The sequence below is a fragment of the Oreochromis aureus genome, linkage group 8, assembly GCF_013358895.1.
Source record: "Oreochromis aureus strain Israel breed Guangdong linkage group 8, ZZ_aureus, whole genome shotgun sequence".
NCBI lineage: Eukaryota > Metazoa > Chordata > Actinopteri > Cichliformes > Cichlidae > Oreochromis > Oreochromis aureus.
In genome coordinates, this window is record NC_052949.1 from 7166623 (window position 1) to 7190251 (window position 23629).

Genomic DNA, 23629 nt, shown 5'->3' on the forward strand with positions numbered 1-23629 from the left:
CAGAAGTACTGATACCTCATATGGAGTGAGTTTGAGCACCAAGACCTGCCGGATAAATTTTTAAAAGTGTATTTGTATTTTTTAATTGGTTTAATTTATTTACTCTATTCATAATATTTACACTATTATTTATTTTTAATATTTGTGTATATTTATTTATTTATTGATTTCTGAAAAATTTCCATACAGTAAACTAGACATATTTCATATTATTTTATATGTTAAAGTCAATAAATATATTCTTAACTCACAAATTGAAATATGTTGACTTGACTCTATTCCTGAAATATCCAGAATAATTATTATGCACTTATTTTTAATGAGTACAATCAAACAGGGGAGCAATGGCGCCTGTGTTTGGCTTTGCCGCTGCTACAGCTCGTTGGAGGCGACAGTATAGTTTTTCACTGTCGTCACTTGTCGTTTACAATATAATTTTTGCTCTTTTGTATTCTGACTTTGCTTCTGCTGCTTTAACTTATAATCGGGATACACTTTTAAACATCGAAGACTCAATGGAGAGCTACTGTAACAGCTGGGACAGCTACAGAAAAACTTTTCCTCCTCCTCCTCTGGTATGTTCCTCACCTGAGTGCGTGCTACTGTGCACAACCCGCGACATTTCCACCCTCAAGAGACGAAAAAGGGGAACGAGGGCCGGCGTCCAGGTGAAACGGAGAAGGTACCGGAGGCTAGCTGCTTGGCTGTGGGGTGACTCTCGGTGCCTGCGACCAGTTCCTCTCCTGTCGTTTGCTGGGGATGTTACGCCGCCGCTGCCGCCTGGGACCCGAGCCCCATGGCTCGAAAGCAGTTTGCTCACTCTGTGTCCGTCATCCATTTTCCGTTTTGCTGGTGACAGCTACGTCTGCTCATCGATCAAGGTTTTTCCCAACTCTGGAGTCGCCGCCCTGCCCGGCAGGTCCACAGGTGTCTAATTCAAGCGCCGCTGCAGTCAGCTGTAGATTTCGCAGATAAACCGTCATCAATTCGGTTCGCCCTGCTTAACGTTCGCTCTATAACGAACAAATCATTTATTCTAAATGATCTTTTTATTAAAGAGTCTCTAGATTTTATGTGTCTGACTGAGACGTGGCAGCAAAATAAGGATTATGTCCACTTGAATGAAATCTGCCCGTCTGGCTGTTCTGTCATTGGAACTCCGCGTCTGTCAGGACGTGGTGGAGGACTCGCTGTTGTTTACCAGGACAGACTCACATGCAATCTGATGACCTCGGACTTCTTTTCTTCATTTGAGTCACAGATGATGAAGGTCGGTTCTCTGAAAACCTTTTACTGTATTTTAATCTATCGACCTCCTGGACCTGCTGGGGTCTTTCTAACTGAATTTAACAACCTTCTGACATCGATCATTAAATTGGAGAAGGTTGTAATATTGGGAGACTTCCACCTTCATATTGATGACGCTTCCTGTAACACTGCTGCTGAGCTCATCACTATCACTGAGTCTTTTAACTTTATGCAGCATGTTTCTGGCCCCACACATACAAAGGGCCACACACTGGACCTTGTTTTCTCCCTGGGTTTAAATATACATGATGTATGTGTGGAGGATGTCCATGTGAGTGACCATAGCTGCATATTCTTTAATTTGTCATTTTACGTGGATCCTTCACCTCCTAAATTGATGATCCAAAGGCGGATTATAAACCAGGATGCTGCTGGAAGGTTCTCTGCCATGTTTGACCCTCGCATGGCTCAGAATGATATGGATTCACTTATTTTGTCTTTTAACAATCAATGTAAATCTATTTTAGATACAGTGGCACCTCTGAAACTAACTGTTGTCCATTCTTCAAATTTCTGTCCTTGGATAAATGAAAATATTCGAAATTTTAGGAGATATTGTCGCAAATTAGAACGTTTATGGAAGGCTTCCAAGCTTGAGGTCCATAGGGTACATCTCAAGGAATCAATTTTCTTACTTAATGACATGATAAAAAAAAATGCCAGAACTGAATATTTTGCTAATCTAATAGCTTCAAAAAAGAAAAATCCCAGAGTATTGTTTGATACAATTAAGAACATTGTCTCTCCTGATGTTCCTCATGTACCAGTCTATACTAGATCTGATTGTAATGAGTTTTTAAACCATTTTGTTAATAAGGTCGCTGCCATCAGGTCTAATATTTCTCCATCATCCTCTCAGTATCACACTGACACGTTGCTTACCTCTGACACCTGGTCCTCTTTTGCTCCTGTTACCTTACAGGACATCAGTGCTCTGCTTGGTCAGATGAAACTGACTTCAAGCCACCTTGATGTACTTCCTCCATCATTTTTCATTAGTGTGTTTGACTCTATTGGCCCCTGTATTCTGGAAATAATTAATACTTCTCTTTATACTGGCTCAGTTCCCAGCTATTTTAAACAAGCTATTGTTGAACCAATATTAAAGAAATCAAATTTGGACCCATCTCTTCCAAGCAGTTACAGGCCAATATCAAAATTACCATTGGTGTCAAAGATCTTGGAAAAACAGTTGCAGAACAACTTAACAACTTTTGGAGAAGAACAATGTTCTGGACATTTTCCAGTCTGGTTTCCATAAATTGCACTCCACTGAAACCGCTTTGCTTAAAGTATCTAGTGACATTTTGATGGCAGCAGACTCTGGAGAGTACACCGTTCTGGTTCTGTTGGATCGCAGCTCTGCTTTTGATACTGTTGATCACAGCATCATGATAAATAGGCTGAAGGATTTGTTCGGGATTACTGGTGTTGTTTTGAAATGGTTTATGTCGTACCTGTCTGAGAGATCCTTTACTGTCTGTATCAATCATGTGTTGTCTGAAACGTCAGTTCTGCCTTCTGGGGTACCTCAAGGATCTGTTTTAGGTCCTATTCTCTTTTTGCTGTATATACACTCCCTCTAGGCCAAATTATCAAACGTTACAGTAATATTTCTTATCTCTATGCTGATGACATTCAGTTATACTGTTCTTTCAAAGCTTCTGAGTTGTATAAATTGTCTTGTTTAAATAATTGTCTGTCAGAAATCAAACAATGGGTAAATGACAATTTCCTCCAGTTAAATGCAGATAAAACAGAAACCTTGATTATTGCACCTGATCACATGCTCTCAGAAATTCAGCAGCATATCAGTTTTTTAGACCCTTCATTTCAGTCGAGTCTCAGAAACTTAGGTGTTATATTTGACAGTTCAATGTCTCTTGAGAAACACTCTAAACAACTTGTCCGGAACTGTTTTTATCATTTAAGAAACATTTCTAAACTCAGACTACTGGTGTCAAAGGCGGAAGTTGAGATGATTATTCATGCTTTTATCTCTTCTCGTTTGGATTATTGTAACGGTCTTTTTACGTGTCTCAACAAATCAGCTCTGGATCGCCTTCAGTCTGTACAGAATGCAGCGGCAAGACTTTTAACTGGTACAAACAAGAGGTCTCACATTACTCCAGTTTTGGCTTCTCTTCATTGGTTGCCAGTAAATTTTAGGGTTCATTTTAAAATTTTAGTTGTAACTTTTAGAGCTCTGCACGGTGAAGCTCCCCAGTATATCTCTGACCTGTTGAAACCTCATGCTTCATCCCGAGCACTTAGGTCTTCAGGTCAGAGGCTACTGGTGGTCCCACGTACTAGGTTTAAAACACGTGGGGATCGGGCTTTTCAGGCACTGGCACCTAGGCTGTGGAACTCCCTGCCGTTGTCTTTACGCTGTCTAGACTCTACTGACTCCTTTAAAAAGCAGCTGAAGACATTTTTATACAAACGGGCTTTTAATTAATTTTAACTTGTATGTCTGATCTTATTGTGAAGCACTTTGTGATTTTTATCTGTGAAATGTGCTATATAAATAAATTTTACTTACTTACATTAGAAACATTGTCCAGAATTATATAGAAAGACTGGTTTGATTCTTCACAAAAGCTCTGATACCTCATATGGAGTGAGTATGAGCACCAAGACCACTTTAAAAACTTTCTGGGGTTTTTAAAGTGGTGAGTAGGTTTCTTGAATACATCTTACTTTCTTTTTTTCCTTCTCCACACTCTATACATCCATGCTCTTCCGCTTATCCAGGGCTGAGTTGCTTGGCAGCACTGTAAGCAGAGAAGGCCAGACCTTCCTCTCCCTGGCCAACTCTCCCTGAACATCAAGGCATTCCCAGGTCAGCTGAGAGCTATAATCCCTCCAGTGTGTTTTAGATCTGCCCTGGTGCCTCATTCAATTCAATTCAATTCAATTCAATTCAGTTTTATTTACATAGCACCAAATCACAACAACAGTCGCCTCAAGACGCTTTATATTGTACAGTAGATCCTACAATAATAGATACAGAGAAAAACCCAACAATCCTATGACCCCCTATGAGCAAGCACTTTGGCGACAGTGGGAAGGAAAAACTCCCTTTTAAAAGGAAGAAACCCGGCCACCTCTCCCCGAACAACAAGGCATTCCCAGGTCAGCCTAGATATATAATTCCTCCAGCGCATGATGGATCTGCCCTGGTGCTTTATGCGGACAAAGCTCCTGCAGTGGTTGTATAAGGTTGAATGGCCCGTAGCAATTGGCCAGAAACCCCCAACTCCCAGAGCACATTCCACAGGACACTCTGAGGGACAAGGTCGAATGCCTTCTTGTAACGCAAAGTTATTTAAGGGCTAGTGTTATTGCAATGGACGAGTTTATTGACTGACGCGCAGAAGAAATGGTTCTTTATGGAGCCTAGATGGTGTGAATGATGAGACCAAAGACTGCAGTATCTTGTACCAAAAATATATTGAATAAATGGGGAAAAGGGGAAATGGACCAAAATAATCAATACAACACACAACATAAATAAATGCCCACAATCAAATAATTGTGTAACAAATAATAAATCAATTGCTGTGATTTCCTGTGCAACAGTCCTTTTGTTAAGAGTCCTTTTCGGCCCTTTTTCTTTTTAAAGTTCACTTTTTAAGGTATTCCTCCTTAGGGTCCAGTTTCATACAATGGGGAAAAAATATGTCCGTAATCCATAGACGGCAAAGCGGGGGAAAAAAACAAAGAATGGTCCTACCGGCTCGCCACTTCAATATGAAGAAGATCAATTTAAAGGGAAAAAAAACCTGACCTGTAGGCCAGAAAAATATCCATTAGTAAATCAAAATCAATTCAGTTTACCGGTAAACAAATACATTTTTCTGCAAGTCTATGTAACAATGCAAATCATCATCATCATCATCATCATCATCATCATCAGTCACAAATGTACAACAGTTAAATTAGTAATCATCTTGGCTACGTAGCTTAATCTATATATTCCAGTAGCATTCGCTACAAACAAATATAAAAATAACAATAAAGGAAAACAACTGTCTAACAGACAGCATAGCCGAATTCAAGGCAACACATAACAATAATCATTTAATTGCACTTTGTTTCAAAGTAAGCCCATTAAAGTGCTTAAGGAAATAAAGGTGTTCAAAAACAGCGGTTTTTGAACCGGAGTTCTGCTCGCGGTGGGAACGCCGCCGAACAAAGTCATTTGTTAATCGCGAAAACGGCCGGCTGGTTACTGACGACTAAAAGGTTGTTATTAGTAGATGTTAAGAACACTTACCGCTGAGGTGATACAATTTTATAGACGGGTTTAGGGGAGAAAAACGCTTTGTTTTCCAACGCGGTTCCACACGACATAAGCTTACAGCCACAGCAGGAGTCGAACCCGGAAGTATCCCTCCACGGCCGTATTCATAGTTGCCGCGACGTGGAAGGAGCCAATCAGGAGAGGGGCCTCAAATCAGCTGGCTTGAGTCATTTGACAGGGAGTAGTTGATATGGGTTACAGGTTCCCCCCTCGATCTCATGTACGTCCCGTACATGGTGGCTGGTTCCGGATGACAGGTTGCTCAGTGGCACTAAGTAGATGGTCCTCTTCATCCTCCAGTGCATGAGTAAAGGCAGTGGTTAAGCCATGGACTAGTGCCTGAATACTCTTCAAGATGGGCTGACCAAGCTTAGAGTACTGTAACCGGTCTGGTGGTTTCCTGGTCCGAGTTGATGTCCTCACAGGTTCTAGTTCAGAGCTGGAGGTGTCAGAGCTAGACGGTAGATCAGCAGCAGAGGAGATACTGGGCTCAGTCGGCAATTCATCATTGGTAGGTTCAACATAGGACAGACTGTCCTCTGATTCCACAGGATCAGGAGCTTCCTCCTTGACAGGGGTTTCTGAGCAAGGGGTTTCGCTTTCTGCTGGCTCAAGAGGAGGCAACGGGAGCGTAGCAGGTTCACAGAATGGCATATCAGGTGGTAAAGTTTCAGTGGCTGGAACGGTGGATGAAGGTTCTGGCAGATTGTGGATAGTGGTGAATTGCAAAGGCTCTGAGACAGGATCATACCATAGATGCGATATTATGTCATCCTCATCTTCTGACTGAGGTTGTGCACAGTCCTCATCAGAAAGGTTGAGTGACCGCTTCCTGGTTGGTTCTACAGTTGTTCGGTTGGTTTCAGTGGAATCCGGCAAGAATCCACATGGCAGGAGGAGATCTCTGTGCAGAGTACGAATCGGTTTGGGTTTGTTCTCTGGTCGGAGAGTGTACACTGGAATATTGTCTGCTCTTTTTACCACCACATAGATGTCTGGTTCCCATTTGTCTGCGATTTTGTGTTTGCCTCGGAGTTTCACATTACGTACCAGCACCCCGTCACCAACGTCCAGTTCTGAGGGGGTGATATGTTGGTCGAAACGGCTCTTGTTCCTTCCCATGAGCTTCTCCGTATTACCAATGGCAATCTTGTAGCTCTTTTCTAGATTTGACTTTAGGTTCTGGACATACTGTGAATGAGTGGGCTGATTGTTGTCCACAGGCAGTCCAAAGACCAGGTCAATCGGGAGGCGAGGTTGTCGACCAAACATGAGCTCATAGGGTGAGTAACCAGTAACATCACTCCGGGTGCAGTTGTATGCGTGGACCAGGGGCTTAACAAAATCTTTCCAGTGAGTTTTCTCTTCAGCGGTGAGTGTTCCGAGCATATTCAGGAGTGTTCTGTTAAAGCGCTCGACTGGATTACCCCGTGGATGGTATGGTGTAGTTCTGATTTTGTGAATCCCAGCCATTTTGCACAGTTCCTTTATTGTGCGTGACTCAAAATCTGGTCCTTGATCACTATGGAGCTTTTCTGGGATACCATAATGAACCAGGAAATTGTCCCAGAGACATTTGGCGACGGTCTTTGCTTTTTGGTTTGGAGTGGGGACAGCGACAGCGTACTTGGTAAAGTGATCTGTTATTACAAGGATGTCTTTGGTTCTGCTCCTGTCAGGTTCCAGTGATAAAAAGTCCATGCAAACCAGTTCCAGAGGTCGACAAGTTCGAATGTTCACCAGGGGTGCTGCTCTTTCAGGTAAGGCTTTCCGTTTGGTGCATCTCTCACATGTCTTCACTTTATTCCACACATCATTGGCCATTTTCGGCCAGTAGAATCTTCGACGTACGAGGTCAAGAGTACGTTCGATGCCCAAATGACCCATCTTGTCATGCAGTTCTGACAGTACTTCAGCCCGGAATTTCTCAGGTAACACTAGCTGGTAATAGAGCTGGTCCCCAACTTGCCTCCTTCTCACGAGAATGCCATTTTGGAGCTCCATGCGATGTTGGTCTCGGAGTAGAAGGGGCAGTTCTGGGAGTTCATCCCGCAAGATGGGAGGTGGACTTTCCCCAGTCTCTAGCAGCAATATGACATGCCTCAGGATCTGGTCTTCCCTCTGTCTCTCAGCGATTTCAGCAGTTGTCAGCTGAGAAACAACAGGAGATGCAAACTGGGTGTCGTTGACGAAGCTGTCAGGCAAACTGTCGGTATGGGCAGTTAGTGATTGGATGAGTGCGGTGGTGGACGTCTCTTCAGCCATGCTATAAACAAGCTGACGGTCACAAATGGCTTTGACCGTGTGCTGATCGATGGAAAATGAAGAAGACCGATCCAGATGGTGTTGGGCAAATCGAAGAATTCTCTCCCTCTCCTTTTGGGACATTTGGTCATTGGCGAGTTCTCCATGTGGCCGGCGAGAGAGAGCATCAGCATCTAGATTTTGCTTACCAGATCTGTACATGATTTTGAATGAAAAAGTGGAAAGAGCAGAGAGCCAACGGTAACTGGTGGCATCTAATTTAGCAGAGGCAAGTAGGTAGGTGAGTGGGTTGCTGTCAGTAATGACAGTGAAGTTGGTGCCATAGAGATAGTCGTGAAACTTCTCCGTAACAGCCCACTTGAGAGCCAGAAATTCCAGTTTGTGAGCTGGATATTTTGACTCACACCTCGACAGACCGCGACTTGCATAGGCGATCACCTGGTTTTGTCCTTGTTGCTCCTGGTACAGAATAGCTCCTAGCCCGGCAGAACTGGCATCTGTATGGAGAAGGTAAGGCTTCTGGGGATCGGCGAAAGCAAGTACTGGTGCTGTGGTGAGTTTTTTGATAATGGTGTCAAAGGCTTGTTGACATGCAGGAGTCCAGCGACTGGCAAGTGGTTCCTTAGGATCCAAATATTGGTCTCGCTTGATGGTGGCTCTGAGTTTTCGCTGTGATGGAGGATATCCAGCAGTAAGGTCATGCAAAGGTTTGACGATGTTAGAGTAGCCTTGGATGAACCTGCGGTAATATCCTGCGAAACCCAGGAAAGAGCGGAGTTCTTTAAGAGTCTTCGGAACCGGCCAGGACTTAAGGGTCCCGATTCTATCTGGATCTGTCTGCACACCATCCTTTGACACAACATGCCCCAGGTATTTTACGGTTTTCTGGAAGAACATGCACTTTTCAACTGAGAGCTTGAGTCCAAATTCCTTCAGACGGTGAAGGACTTTCAGTAGTCTCCTCTCATGCTCTTCAAGTGTTGGTGCAAAAATAATCAAGTCGTCAATGAAGACCAAGACTTCTTTCAAGTTCATTTCTCCCATGCACTTTTCCATTAGTCGTTGGAAGGTACTGGGTGCGTTTGTGACTCCCTGGGGCATTCTGTTGAACTCATAGAATCCAAGTGGACATACAAATGCTGTTTTGCTCTTGTCTGCCTCTTCCATTTCAATCTGATAATAACCAGATTTAAGGTCAAGGACTGAAAACCATTCTGATCCAGAGAGAGCTGTAAAGGTATCCTCCAGCTTTGGCAATGCATATGCATCTTTGATGGTCTGCAGATTTAGTTTCCGGTAATCAATGCAGAGCCACACACTCCCATTCTTCTTTCGCACCACGACAATGGGTGACGCAAAGGGTGAGTCTGACTCTCTGATGACCCCAGAGTCAACCAGCTCCTTCAGGTGTTGGCGCACAGCATCCAGATCTTGAGGATGGATTGGTCTTGGGCGCTGTTTGAAGGGAGTAGGGTCAGAGAGCTTGATCTGATGTTTCACTTTGTCGGTTTTCCCAAAGTCAAGGTCGTGTTTGGCGAAGACATCATGGAGGCGTTTAACTTCTCAGTAATACGACTCTTCCATTCCGGTGTTAAGGGGGAGTTACCAAAGTTGAAGTTGAATCCAGAAGTCACAGGGTTAGGAGGCATACGGTCATGACTCCTTTCTTGACACTGAATGGACTGAATGGCACTGATCTCCGCAATGATGGCTTTGGCTGGGAGGGTTACATCATGATCAGACTGGTTGCAGATTACCACGGGTAAGTGGTATGGCTGGTAAGAAGGAAATCCATGACACAAGACGGGACCATTAAGCCACCTGGCAGAGGCGACGAAGTCGGGTGTTCCACCAACACAGCCTTCTCGGCCTGGAGGCAGCGTCCGAAAATTAACCCCTCCAGGGCAACAGTTTTTCCAGCTGGGATGGTCTGTGGTCCGTCAGTGTGCAGCTTGACGATTCCATGATGATTACTGTTGGCCAGTCTGTATCGTTGCTCAAGAATTTTCAGCACCGTTCTGTATCCATGAGGGGCTGGAAAGGAGGGTTGTTGGTCTGAGAATGCTTTCTCATATGCCAAGTCCAGAGTGTTTGTGCCAATCAGTATTGATGGCTGTTGAGCTGATTGGACATCAGGAACTACCAGAGCAAGTGTATCAACAGCTGTGGTGGAACCCAAGAAGTCGGAAGGAAGGTGACGTTCATCTCCACATAGCCAAGGTATGGAACCGCTTGGCCATTCGCTCCTTCTATCTCCAAGAGATTCTTCAGAGGTTGTATCTCCTGGTCAGAGAGATAATCATGGTGGAAGGAGTGAGAGATGGTGGTTACCTGGGACCCCGTGTCTAACAGGCAGTTGAATACAGTCCCTCCAATCGTGACCTGTGCTGTACTTCGGGTTCCAATGAGTCCTTTAGGCAGTGTGATGGAATGTCCATTTTGCTTGTGACTGGGACATGGGTTAACTGCAGCCTCCGTCTGTCCCTCCACAGAGACTGCCTCTAGTTTGATGATTTGTTGTTGCTGTCCCAAGCCTGCTGTCTTTTCTCAAGTTGTTTCTTCTTTTTCAGAAGCAGTGTCGGGTTTGGAGGGTTGGCGCATCCTGCTGACATGTGCCCATCCTCTCCACATTTAAAGCAGTAGCCTGCTCTAGGCCGGGAACTGGTTGCACTGCTGTTGGGTCTTGGTTGTGCTGATCTGAGTTGAGGTGGTGCTGGCTTGGAGAACTGAGATTTCTGTGAGAGAAGAGCAGCCATTTGACTCTGCAGTTTCTGCATCTGTTGCTTCAGCTCATTAATAGCCTTGGTGTCTGAATGGCTACAAGCACATGTGCTCTGAGAGTGAACAGCGACACGAGGCTTGGATGCAGTCAGGTGCTTCTTCATGAGATTCTCCTTGGCCAGTTGTCTACCCTCCTCAGTTCGAAGCAGTAGGAGGAACTCTGCAAAACATGGGGGATCACTCCTCAAGTTCTCCAACTGTAGTTTGTTTATGATATCGCTATCCCAGCATCCTCGACAAAACTGCTTGAGTAAATGTTTGTTGAAGTCTGAAGACAAGATACCACCTCTTTTCATCACAGTGTTTAATGCGAGTTGTAAACGTTGCAAAAAAGCAGAGGGTTTCTCACCTGAATCCTGTAATGTATTCAGGAATTGAGCAAACAACTCCTCTCCATCTTGTACTGTGGCGAAAGCAGAATCCAACACTTTTAAATAGATGGATGGAATTGTGTTTGAGCCCAGCCCCTTCACAACATCTGCTGCCGGAGGTAGCAAACTTTCAAGGATGTGACGAGTGATCTGTAGAGGTGCTACATTTGGATCTGCTAATAGCAGTTCAATGTGAGATCTCCAGGTCTCATAATCAGTTTCATTGGCTGGTTTGGGAATCTTCCCAGAGAAAGGACGAAGTCTGAATGCAGGTACAGTGTCTGTTTTTACAACATGCTCCACCACTACCTTTTGTATTTCCGGGGGGTTCATTTCAGTCTGTGACAGTGAAAATCTTTGTGGATGTGGCAGTGACCCCTGTTGGTCGGGTGAGGCATTGCTGGTAGCTGTCTCAGGGATTGCGGAGTGTCCAGACAACAACCCCTGCAGGCCAGGCAGAGATGGTGCAGGCTCCTCAATTTGGACTTAGGCTCCCTCTTCTAAGTCACCATCTTGTTCCATTCCTTCCAGATGCTCACTGATTTGTCCCATCATTTCCCTCAGAATATCTGGAAAATCCCTGCCGCTGCGGCGTGCAAGTTGCTCGAGCTCGCCGAGGTAATCTGCAGGGGTCTGGACTCCCGCTGTGGCTGTGCATTCCGCGGCAAGCGATTTTACACAAAAAGTCAAAGCAGAGTAATTCTTTGACTGATGAGTATATGGGAAAAATGGATTAAGAGCAGTTAACGCAGAACTATCAACGTATTCAACGATCAGGTTTTTGTAAAACACGCTATTTAAGTCATCCACGAAAATAACCTTTTGTATACGACCGTATTGTTTCAAATAATCAAGAATTTCCTCATCTTCCTCAGTGTTTGTGGCACCAGAAACAATGACAGAATGTGCAATATTGACCCCACTTTCCTGAATAAACTTCATTTTCCCCTTGTCGCGGACCTTATCAAAACCACAGGAAATACCAAATATTCAATTAAATCAAATAACACAAAAGAACAGTCATTCACACATCAGGCTCCTGGCTGGCTCGCCACGTGTAACGCAAAGTTATTTAAGGGCTAGTGTTATTGCAATGGACGAGTTTATTGACTGACGCCAAGAGAAGAAATGGTTCTTTATGGAGCCTAGATGGTGTGAATGATGAGACCAAAGACTGCAGTATCTTGTACCAAAAATATATTGAATAAATGGGGAAAAGGGAAATGGACCAAAATAATCAATACAACACACAACATAAATAAATGCCCACAATCAAATAATTGTGTAACAAATAATAAATCAATTGCTGTGATTTCCTGTGCAACAGTCCTTTTGTTAAGAGTCCTTTTCGGTCCTTTTTCTTTTTAAAGTTCACTTTTTAAGGTATTCCTCCTTAGGGTCCAGTTTCATACAATGGGGAAAAAATATGTCCGTAATCCATAGACGGCAAAGCGGGGAAAAAAACAAAGAATGGTCCTACCGCTCGCCACTTCAATATGAAGAAGATCAATTTAAAGGAAAAAAAAACCTGACCTGTAGGCCAGAAAAATATCCATTAGTAAATCAAAATCAATTCAGTTTACCGGTAAACAAATACATTTTTCTGCAAGTCTATGTAACAATGCAAATCATCATCATCATCATCATCATCATCATCATCATCATCAGTCACAAATGTACAACAGTTAAATTAGTAATCATCTTGGCTACGTAGCTTAATCTATATATTCCAGTAGCGTTCGCTACAAACAAATATAAAAATAACAATAAAGGAAAACAACTGTCTAACAGACAGCATAGCCGAATTCAAGGCAACACATAACAATAATCATTTAATTGCACTTTGTTTCAAAGTAAGCCCATTAAAGTGCTTAAGAAATAAAGGTGTTCAAAAACAGCGGTTTTGAACCGAGTTCTGCTCATGGTGGGAACGCCGCCGAACAAAGTCATTTGTTAATCGCGAAAACGGCCGGCTGGTTACTGACGACTAAAAGGTTGTTATTAGTAGATGTTAAGAACACTTACCGCTGAGGTGATACAATTTTATAGACGGGTTTAGGGGAGAAAAACGCTTTGTTTTCCAACGCGGTTCCACACGACATAAGCTTACAGCCACAGCAGGAGTCGAACCCGGAAGTATCCCTCCACGGCCGTATTCATAGTTGCCGCGACGTGGAAGGAGCCAATCAGGAGAGGGGCCTCAAATCAGCTGGCTTGAGTCATTTGACAGGGAGTAGTTGATATGGGTTACATTCTCCAAGTCCACAAGGCACATGTAGACTGGTTGGGCAAACTCCCTTGCACCCTCAAGTCGAGAGGATAAAAAGCTGGTCCAGGGTTCCACGACCAGGACGAAAACTGCATTGTTCCTCTTGTATCCAAAGTTCGACTAATGGACGGACTCTCCTTTCCAGCACCCTGGCATAGACTTTTCCAAGGAGGCTGAGGAATGTGATTCCCTATAGGTGGAACACATCCATTGGTCCCCCTTCTTAAAGACGGGAACCACCACCCCCGTCTGACAATCCAGAGGTACCGCGCCTGATCTCCACACAACATTGTAGAGGTGTGTCGACCAAAACAGGCCTACAGCATCCAGAGCCTTCAGGAGCTCAGGGCGAACCTCATCCACCCCCGAGGCTCTGCCACCAAGGAGTTGTTTAACTAGCTCAGTGACCTCACCCCCAGAGATGGACGAGTGGCTCCCTTCATCCCCCGACTCTGCCAGTGGGCTTAAGTAGGTCCGCGAATTATTCCGCCCACTTCCCCAAAATGCTGTCAGTTGAAGTCAGCAGTGCTCCACCTGCACTATTCACAGTGCAGGTAGAGCATCGCTTTTCTCACCTGAGTTACCGGACGGTTTGGCAGAATCTCTTCAAGGTAGTCCCAAAGGCTTTTTCCTTGGCCTGCCCGAACTCCTTCCACTGGGTTGTAAACTCTGCCGGAGGTGTGAGTTGAAGATCTTGCTAGCCATCCCTCGAGCATGTCCTGGATCTTCGCTGATGCCTCATTCAATTCAATTCAGTTTTATTTATATAGCGCCAAATCACAACAACAGTCACCTCAAGCCGCTTTATATTGTACAGTAGATCCTACAATAATAGATACAGAGAAAAACCCAACAATCCTATGAGCCCCTATGAGCAAGCACTTTGGCGACAGTGGGAAGGAAAAACTCTTTTAACAGGAAGAAATCTCCAGCAGAACCAGGCTCAGGGAGGGGCGGGGCCATCTGCTGCGACAGGTTGGGGTGAAAGAAGGAAAACAGGATAAAGACATGCTGTGGAAGAGATTAATAGCAGGTGCGATTCAATGCAGAGAGGTCTATTAACACGTAGTGAGTAGGAGAGGTGACTGGAAAGGAAAAACTCAATGTATCATGGGAGTCCCCCGGCAGCCTATGTCTATTGCAGCATAACTAAGAGAGGATTCAGGGTCACCTGGTCCAGCCCTAACTATATGCTTTCGCAAAAAGGAACGTTTTAAGCCTGATCTTAAAAGTAGAGATAATGTCTGTCTCCCGAATCCAAACTGGAAGCTGGTTCCATAGAAGAGGGGCCTGAAAACTAAAGGCTCTCCCTCCCATTCTACTTTTAAATACTCCAGGAACAACAAGTAAGCCTGCAGTGCGAGAGCGAAGTGCTCTAATAGGGTGAAATGGTACTACAAGGTCATTAAGATAAGATGGGGCCTGATTGTTCAAGACCTTGTATGTGAGGAGCAGGATTTTGAATTCTGGATTTAACAGGAAGCCAATGAAGGGAAGCCAATACAGGAGAGATATGCTCTCTCTTTCTAGTCCCTGTCAGTACACTTGCTGCAGCATTTTGGATTAATTGAAGGCTTTTCAAGGGAGCTTTTAGGACTTCCTGATAATAATGAATTACTGTAGTCCAGCCTGGAAGTAATAAATGCATGAACTAGTTTTTCAGCATCACTCCGAGGACAGGATATTTCTAATTTTAGAGATGTTGTGCAAATGGAAGAAGGCAGTCTTACATATTTGTTTAATATGTGCATTGAAGGATATGTCTTGGTCAAAAATGACTCCAAGGTTCCTCACAGTGTTACTGGAGGCCAAGGTAATGCCATCCAGAGTAAGAATCTGGTTAGATACCATATTTCTAAGATTTTCAGGGGCGAGTACAATAACCTCAGTTTGATCTGAATTAAGAAGCAGAAAGTTAGCGGCCATCCAGGTCTTTATGTCTTCAAGACATTCCTGCAGTTTAACTAATTGGTGTGTGTTATCTGGCTTCATAGATAGAGCTGCGTGTCATCAGCATAGCAGTGAAAATGTATACCATGTCTTCTAATGATACTGCCTAAGGGAAGCATGTATAATGTAAACAGAGTTGGTCCTATCACTGAACCCTGTGGAACACCATAGTTGACCTTAGTGTGTGAAGAGGACTCTCCATTTGCTTGAACAAATTGGAGTCTATTAGATAGTCTATTAGAGTCTATTAGATACATATGATACAACCCACTGCAGCACAGTACCTGTAATACCTACAGCGTGCTCTAATAGAATATTATGGTCAACAGTATCGAACGCTGCACTGAGGTCTAGCAGGACAAGCACAGAGACGAGTCCACTGTCAGAGGCTGTAATGGAGACCTGGGGTTCCATTATCTTGTTTGTATTTTTATTAATTGTTTAGGAATTAGAAAGTATAATAAAGAAATCACACATTAGTTCTTATGAATTCTTTATTAGGTTTATTTGATGTAGGATTAAATTGACAGCTTGTAAATGAGAAGAGACAAGAGGACTGGCCATCCTACCTGTGTCAGAAAAGAGCCGAAGTTAGAGCTGCTTACATTTAATCATTTGTCGATAACCTAAACATATGTGAAAAGAGAATTTGGAAAAGTACTCACCTATCCTGGTTGCTTCTTGCAGGATGTGGCGTAAAATAGTGAAAGCAGCTCAATCACCTGCTTAAGAGCTCCTGGAGCAGACCAGTGTGCCAGGTTAGGGGAGTATGGTTAAGAATGGTTTTAATTTAGATAGTAATGGTTGAAGCTTGAGTTATTGATTTGTTTATAGTGCGTGTTGGAAATATGTATATGTTTGTTATGTGCTCTAATGTTATTGTATGTTTGTTTGTGTGGAGAGTTATATTTTCATTTTGATTAGTTAATCCCCATACTTGGGCTCGTCCGGATGCTCACCTGAATAGGTAGAGTATAAAAGGAAGCCATTTTGTTTTTAGTTGTTGGTGTTTGTGCTGTTAACATGTGCCTTCTTTAATAAAGTGCCAGTCCATGGATATATTTTATTCCAGTCTTGCGTCATATCATTGGAAGGAACCTATGACCGCCGGCCAAAACTGACAGAGGCTGTAAGAAGATCATTTGTAACCTTCACTAAAGCTGTTTCTGTGCTGTGATGAGCTCTGAAACCTGACTGAAAGTCTTCAAATAAGCCATTCCTCTGCAGATGATCTGTTAGCTGTTTGACAACTACTCTTTCAGGAATCTTTGAAATGAAAGGAAGGTTGGAGATTGGCCTATAATTAGCTAAGACTGATGGGTCTAGAGATGGCTTTTTAAGTCAAGGTTTAACTACAGCCAGCTTGAAGGCCTGTGATACATACATGCCGATTATTAGAGATAGGTTGATCAGATTTAAGATTGAAGCATTAATTAATGGCAGTAATTCTTTAAACAGTTTTGTAGGAATGGGGTCTAAAATACACGTTGATGTTTTGGAGGACGTAATTATTGAAGTTAACTCAGAAAGATCGATTGGAGAGAAAGAGTCTAAATGAATATCAATGGTATTTAAAGTAGCTGTAGATAATATTACGTCTGTGAGACGATTCTTGGTAATTTTTTCTCTAGTGATTAAAATTTTATTTGTGAAGAAGTTCATGAAGTCATTACTTGTTAATGTTAAAGGGATGGTTGGCTCAACAGTGCTCTGACTTTTTGTCAGCCTGGCTACAGTGCTGAAGAGTAACTTAGGGTTGTTCTGATTTTCTTTAATCAGTGACGAATAGTAAGATGTTCTGGCTTTACGGAGGGCTTTCTTATAAAGCAACAAACTATTTCTCCAGGCTAAATGATCATCTTCTAACTGCAATCATAATCTGGTTAAAGGAACTTACAAGCTCCCCATTTTGATAATAAAAATGTAATATAAACAATAAATTCACTTTGTTTGTAAGAAGATAGACTCGTTTATTTAATAAAAATATATTTTAAAAAAATGTTCATTTTGCTCGTTATGAAGACAAAATTTTTACAAAATCTTGATCAGCATAGAAAAACAATCAACACAAAAATAAATATACAAACAACCAAGTAAATAAATAAATAAATAAAATAAATAGACAAGCAATTAAAAGAACACAGCCGTCATCACAGACATGACAACAGACAGGTTTTAGTGGGCAGTGTGCAGAGATGAAGCCAGCTGTTCTGCTCTCATTAGATGGGCTTTGGTTTCCTTCCTGATCACCTCCCAGGCTTCAGCACTGTGACCCTACAGAAATACCAATATTAGTATTATTATTACTGAAATAAGTTATTCCATCTATTTATCTTAAGGATGATCTAAACCCCAAATTAATGAGAATGATGTGATCTTACCATTTCCTTTAAGATATGATGTGAGAGTCTCTTAAAATACATGTGCAGCTTTGTGGTTTTCTTCTTGTGACCGTGGCTCCCAATCTAATTTAATTACAAGCAAAATGACAATTAAGAATATGTCATGTCATGTAAAGTATCATATTCGAATGTACTAAAAACCCAACTGAAAGTGAACTTACACAGGAGTGAAGCTCTTCAGCCTGTTTGTTGACAATATTGAGAAAGTTCCTCACTGTGCTGTCCTCCCATGATGCAGAGCTGTGATCCTCCTCAAACAGGGCAGCCACCTCCTCCAGAACCTGAACTGTGAAAACCAGTTTATCCTCAGCCTGGAAGAAGAAGATCAAACACAGACCACTTTAGAAATGCTTTAATAATAATAAGAGTGGATTTAAAAGACACAATTAACCTGTCATAAGAGAAAATTATCTTTTTTTTCTTTCAATATTCAAAAGCTGAGGTTCACTTACTGATGATTTGGAAACCTGGCGGTACAGGTGATTAGGAAAGGCCACGGTGACCTCCACTTCAGTGGTGTTAGTGACATTTTTAGCCTGAAACACATTGAGTGTTTTAGTCATCAGATGCTAAAGTGAAATAATTCTAAAACTATTTAAATAACGAATCAACTAATATTAAAACATTCAAACACTCACCATGGTATCAAGTAGATTCAGAGTTTCTTCGTTGTGCTGTCTGAATTTATGATCCATCCATCTGCAGCTTAGCGAGGAGCCTTCAGTGGACAGAGCAAGAAACAGGCAAGCAAAGAGAATCCTGTTCAGCATTTTTAAAAGGTATAAACTTTCTTTGTATGAAGCAAATGTCTCCCGGTGTTCTGATGGAGCAGACCTGCAGCGCCAAGATTTATAGCAGAGCGAAAATATTTCATTTTCTATATACCTGGGAAACCCGCAGGTGGATAAGATATCCGAAGTTATAAGGGTTAAAAGTTAGTTGACATCATTATGAGGATTCCTGGAGATACACATCCATTTGAACACCTAAGAAACATGACGACAAACACAACTCACGACTGATGATTTTATTTGTAACCATAACGTATATAGGTTTACCTTTTGATACTAAACAGTTAACGTGTTACAGGGATATTAATGCTGCTTTGAGGACATTTAAGTCTATTATGTCAAGAAACGGGCATGTGGCAGGCAGAGAGTGGACCCACAAGCATGAATAGGTGACGAAACAAAACTGATCAGATCACAGGTCAGACATATGTTAACGATAACGTCATTGCAAGTACTACAGGTGCTGGATTGCTTTTCTTGTTTGTTTGTTTGTTTGTTTTGTTTTGCTGAGGGGGGCTTTTTTCAATTATTTTTATTTCAGACTCATTCAGAATCGGAGCAGATGAAGACTCCTGGTTTGCCCTCCACTATTGGTCACATGAGGCCAACACAAATACATCACAACTGATTTACAAGTACAGCAGAAGTGCAAGCTGTTTAATAATGAACAAACTGCTAAAAAAGCTAAATGCAGGCCACATGAAATGATGCAATGATGCAATGAACCAAGGTAAATACACCTGCTCATCCATACCTGCGCCCATTCTTCACCCACGTGGCAGCAGCCGCTTTCATTTTCCTCGGTAAAGAGAAACAAATACCCAAAGTGGAAGCTGTAATTTACGAGTATCACCTATAGGCGGCGTAGAGTTTCTATTTGTAACAAGTGTCACCTGGCAGTTTGCTGGCTTCTGCCGTGTGATTGGCAGAGGAACTTTGAACAGGTAGTGGGTGTGTGAGGTGAGGTCAGCGCTCTTCTGTGGGAAGTTCCAGAGACAATTAACTCACTCTGGTGCGAGTGGGTATGTTGTTCGTGTGAAGTTTTAATGGTGTTCAAGCTCTAGATCGACTGCGCGCGATCGATATTCTGTTGTTGTGATGCCTCTGCAGTTAATTTTTTCTTTTTGGTTGATTTGTAATTTCCCTTGGTTACTCCGTCCAGCCGTAAAGACTGTTATGAATGAAGGGCGGACTAACCTCTCTCGTTTTTATTTTTATCTTTTCGTTTATTTATTTGTGCCACTTCCCTTTTATAAATCCAGACTGCAGGTCACGCATATCGCTGATTCCCAGCTGTGCTGAGACCAGAACTGTTTGCAGTGCGTGCCCACTGGTAAATGGACTGTTGCAAATGGATTGCAGTGTCTCTAAACTGGGTGTGACGGTTTGCAGTGTAGTGTTATTTGCTCGCACCTTTGGTTTGATGGGTCTCATGTGCAGCTGGAATGTTAGTAAAATATGTTTTAAGTCCTGTCTGGGAATGAATGGGAGATGTATGTTTAATTGATGGAATAAATACATTATACATTTATCTCTTTGACATTTTATTTGACACCTTAGTGCTCCTTTACATATTGTTGTAGACGCCACAGGACTTTCTGTTCTCCGTTCACAGCTCCTGCCCTGCTTTTCAAGACTTTTCATAACACACTGCAACTTATATGACCAGTAGGATATATTTGGCTTTTTATTTATTTCAGAACCTGAAAAAACAAACTTAAATCACTCTATACTCTTTTCTTCTCTTCTTTATTCAACCCTACTTGAAACTGAAAGCAAACGTGCGTAATGTGCGTCAGTGACGTTTGGTACACATCCGCTTTCATTCTATTTGATCATGAGTGACGAAAAACTGTGTTCGACGTTGGCTGTTTTCATTTTTTAACTTTTTTTTTTGTTTTAACTGCCATTAATGCCTTGCAACCCGCAAAGAAGGTGAATACTGCCTGAAAAACATTACTGTAAATCTCCAACCTTCAACTTTCCAATATAAAATAATGTAAGAAAGAATTTCGCATAAACAAAATGAAAATGATGTTATAAATCTTTTTGTTTTGTTTTTTTTTTTTTTAACTTTCTAGTTGATTAGAAAATGAAATTCTTGCACTCTGCTATAAATGAAGCGCTGGAGGTTTGCTCCATCAGAACACCAGGAGACCTGAGAGTTTGCTTCACACTAAGGAAATTTCTACATTTTTCAAAAATGATCAGCAGGATTTTCATCGCTTGCCTGTTTCTCGGGATGTACAGTACGGGCTCCTCGCTAAGTTGCAAATGGATTGTAAAACATCCAGGCAACAAAAGGAGTCAATTCAGTCAGTACAACAAAATAGCTTCAGATTTCCTTGATATGATGGTGAGTGCACTTCTTTGCATAATGTTTAATGTGGTATTGATTTAAATAGTTTGATTAGTTTCATGCATGTGATGTGTGTGCGTGTGTGATGCAGATTACTAACACCACTAAGGATGCTGAAATTGAGCACAACGTAGCTTTCCCTAATCGACTGTATCGCCAGACGTCCAAAGCAACAGTAAGTCATCCCTAACTTTTTACATAAAGTTGTTTCTTTTTTTGTTGGAAGAACTGAAGGTGTCATGATGGCAAATCTACAAAAGTTTGTCTTTACCTATATATAGACTATAGCTATTAAAAGGGTCGTAGGGATTCTCTCCCACAGAGCCAATGGAGTTGTCTATTATCACGACTCTGTCATAACTCCTGTGTATAATTCAAGGACAAAAATACAAAGAACTCATTTTCAACCATTTATTCCTGTGCAAACTAAGATATATCTGGGGAAATTTTCATTGCTGTGTGGATTCATGTTCTTTGACTTTCTAAGCCATCCATCTTCTAGTGTCATAAAAGTATTCCTATAGTAATGTCTTCTTCTTCTTCTTCTTCTTCTTCTTCTTCTTCCAGGCTGAGGATAAACTGGCTTTCACAATTCAGATTCTGAATGACCTGTTTGCCCTGTTTGAGAAGAATCGCAGCTCTGCACCATGGGAGGAGAACACAGTGGAGAACTTTCTCAATATTGTCCACAAACAGACTGAAGAGCTTCGCTCCTGTGTAAGTTCACTTTCATTCGTTTTTGTAATTTTACAATGAATTCAGTCTCTATTATGTAAAAGACCTGACAACTGTGAATAAGTTAAAGTGGTGAATGATTTATTTAAATATATTTTGTTTTATTTCTCTTGATTTACTTAGATTGGAAGCCACAGCAATACGACACAGAAGGGGCAACAGCTGTCTTTTAGGAGAGAAATGTATTTCGAGAGACTCTTAAATGAAATCTTAAAGGAAAATGTAAGCCTGCATTATTTTTACTGAGCCTGTATTTAGATATGACAGATATTTCACCTCTGGTATTTTAATAATGATAATATTGTTTTGTCTGTAGGGTTACAGTGCTGAAGCCTGGGAGAAGATCAGGAACATAACACAAGCCCATCTGAGTCGATGTGAATTGCTCATATCTCCGAGAACTGCCCACTGAAAGTTGTCTCTCGGATACATATTTTTTAAAAGTATTTTTTAATTTATTGTTAAATTATATCTTAGTTGGTTTAATTTATTTATTGTATTTATGATATTTACACTATTATTTATTTTTAATATTTGTGTATTATACATTTATTTATTTGTTTTGTAAATTTTCATTAAAATAAACTATTTCATATTATTTTATATGTTACATTGAATAATTATTATCTTATTTCACAAACTGAAATATGTTGACCTTTCTATTCCTGAAATATCCAGAATAAGGGTTATGCATTTATTTTTAATGAGTACAATCAAACATTACAAACATTGTCCAGATTTATAAAGAAAGGAGTTTGATCCTTCACAAACGTTCTTATAACATAGAAAGCAGAAGTACTGATACCTCATATGGAGTGAGTTTGAGCACCAAGACCTGTCGGATATTTTTTTTAAAGTGTATTTGTAGTTTTTTAATTGGTTTAATTTATTTACTCTATTCATAATATTTACACTATTATTTATTTTTAATATTTGTGTATATTTATTTATTTATTGATTTCTGAAAAATTTCCATACAGTAAACTAGACATATTTTATATTATTTTATATGTTAAAGTCAATAAATATTTTCTTACCTCACAAATTGAAATATGTTGACTTTTCTATTCCTGAAATATCCAGAATAATTGTTATGCACTTATTTTTAATGAGTACAGTCAAACATTAGAAACATTGTCCAGAATTATATAGAAAGACTGGTTTGATTCTTCACAAAAGCTCTGATACCTCATGTGGAGTGAGTATGAGCACCAAAACCACTTTAAAAACTTTTTTGGGTTTTTAAAGTGGTGAGTAAGTTTCTTGAATATATCTTACTTTTTTTTTTTCTTTCTCCACACTCTATACATCCATGCTCTTCCGCTTATCCAGGGCCGAGTCGCTTGGCAGCACTGTAAGCAGAGAAGGCCAGACCTTCGTCTCCTTGGCCAACTCTCCCTGAACATCAAGGCATTGCCAGGTCAGCTGAGAGCTAAATCCTTCCAGTGTGTTTTAGATCTGCCCTGGTGCCTCATTCAATTCAATTCAATTCGATTCAATTCAGTTCAATTCAATTCAATTCAATTCAATTCAATTCAATTCAATTCAATTCAGTTTTATTTACATAGCACCAAATCACAACAACAGTCGCCTCAAGGCACTTTATATTGTACAGTAGATCCTACAATAATAGATACAGAGAAAAACCCAACAATCCTATGACCCCCTATGAGCAAGCACTTTGGCGACAGTGGGAAGGAAAAACTCCCTTTTAAAAGGAAGAAACCCGGCCACCTCTCCCCGAACACCAAGGCATTCCCAGGTCAGCCTAGATATATAATCCCTCCAGCGCATGATGGATCTGCCCTGGTGCTTCATGCAGACAAAGCTCCTGCAGTGGTTGTATAAGGTTGAATGGCCCGTAGCAATTGGCCAGAAACCCCCAACTCCCAGAGCACATTCCACCGGACACTCTGAGGGACAAGGTCGAATGCCTTCTCCAAGTCCACAAGGCACATGTAGACTGGTTGGGCAAACTCCCTTGCACGCTCAAGTCGAGAGGATAAAAAGCTGGTCCAGGGTTCCACGACCAGGACGAAAACTGCATTGTTCCTCTTGTATCCAAAGTTCGACTAATGGACGGACTCTCCTT

At 41.6% G+C, this 23629-nt stretch overlaps 3 protein-coding genes across 4 annotated transcripts in view; 1 reads left to right on the forward strand and 2 right to left on the reverse strand.

Moving 5' to 3' along the window:
- The window catches only part of LOC120441527 (interferon a3-like), a 36262-nt gene that overhangs the window by 5293 nt on the left and 7340 nt on the right, over positions 1-23629 (reverse strand). The gene's annotated exons all lie outside the window — the stretch shown is intronic.
- Positions 1036-21959, forward strand: LOC120441524 (interferon a3-like). The gene is made up of 5 exons (XM_039616831.1): positions 1036-1270; positions 20894-20977; positions 21370-21519; positions 21661-21759; positions 21854-21959. Exons 1-5 carry the CDS (start codon positions 1073-1075, stop codon positions 21947-21949), a joined length of 627 nt encoding a protein of 208 aa, XP_039472765.1. The 5' UTR covers positions 1036-1072; the 3' UTR covers positions 21950-21959.
- LOC120441529 (interferon a3-like) lies at positions 17348-19223 on the reverse strand. Of its 2 annotated transcripts, XM_039616840.1 has the most exons (6): positions 19198-19223; positions 18291-18370; positions 18105-18188; positions 17814-17963; positions 17632-17715; positions 17348-17524 (listed from the first exon to the last, which is right to left on the reverse strand). In XM_039616840.1, exons 1-6 carry the CDS (start codon positions 19205-19207, stop codon positions 17426-17428), a joined length of 507 nt encoding a protein of 168 aa, XP_039472774.1. In that variant the 5' UTR covers positions 19208-19223; the 3' UTR covers positions 17348-17425. The 2 variants fall into 2 exon arrangements, with proteins under 2 accessions (XP_039472774.1, XP_039472773.1); XM_039616839.1 differs by lacking the exon at positions 19198-19223 and having other exon boundaries at positions 18291-18422.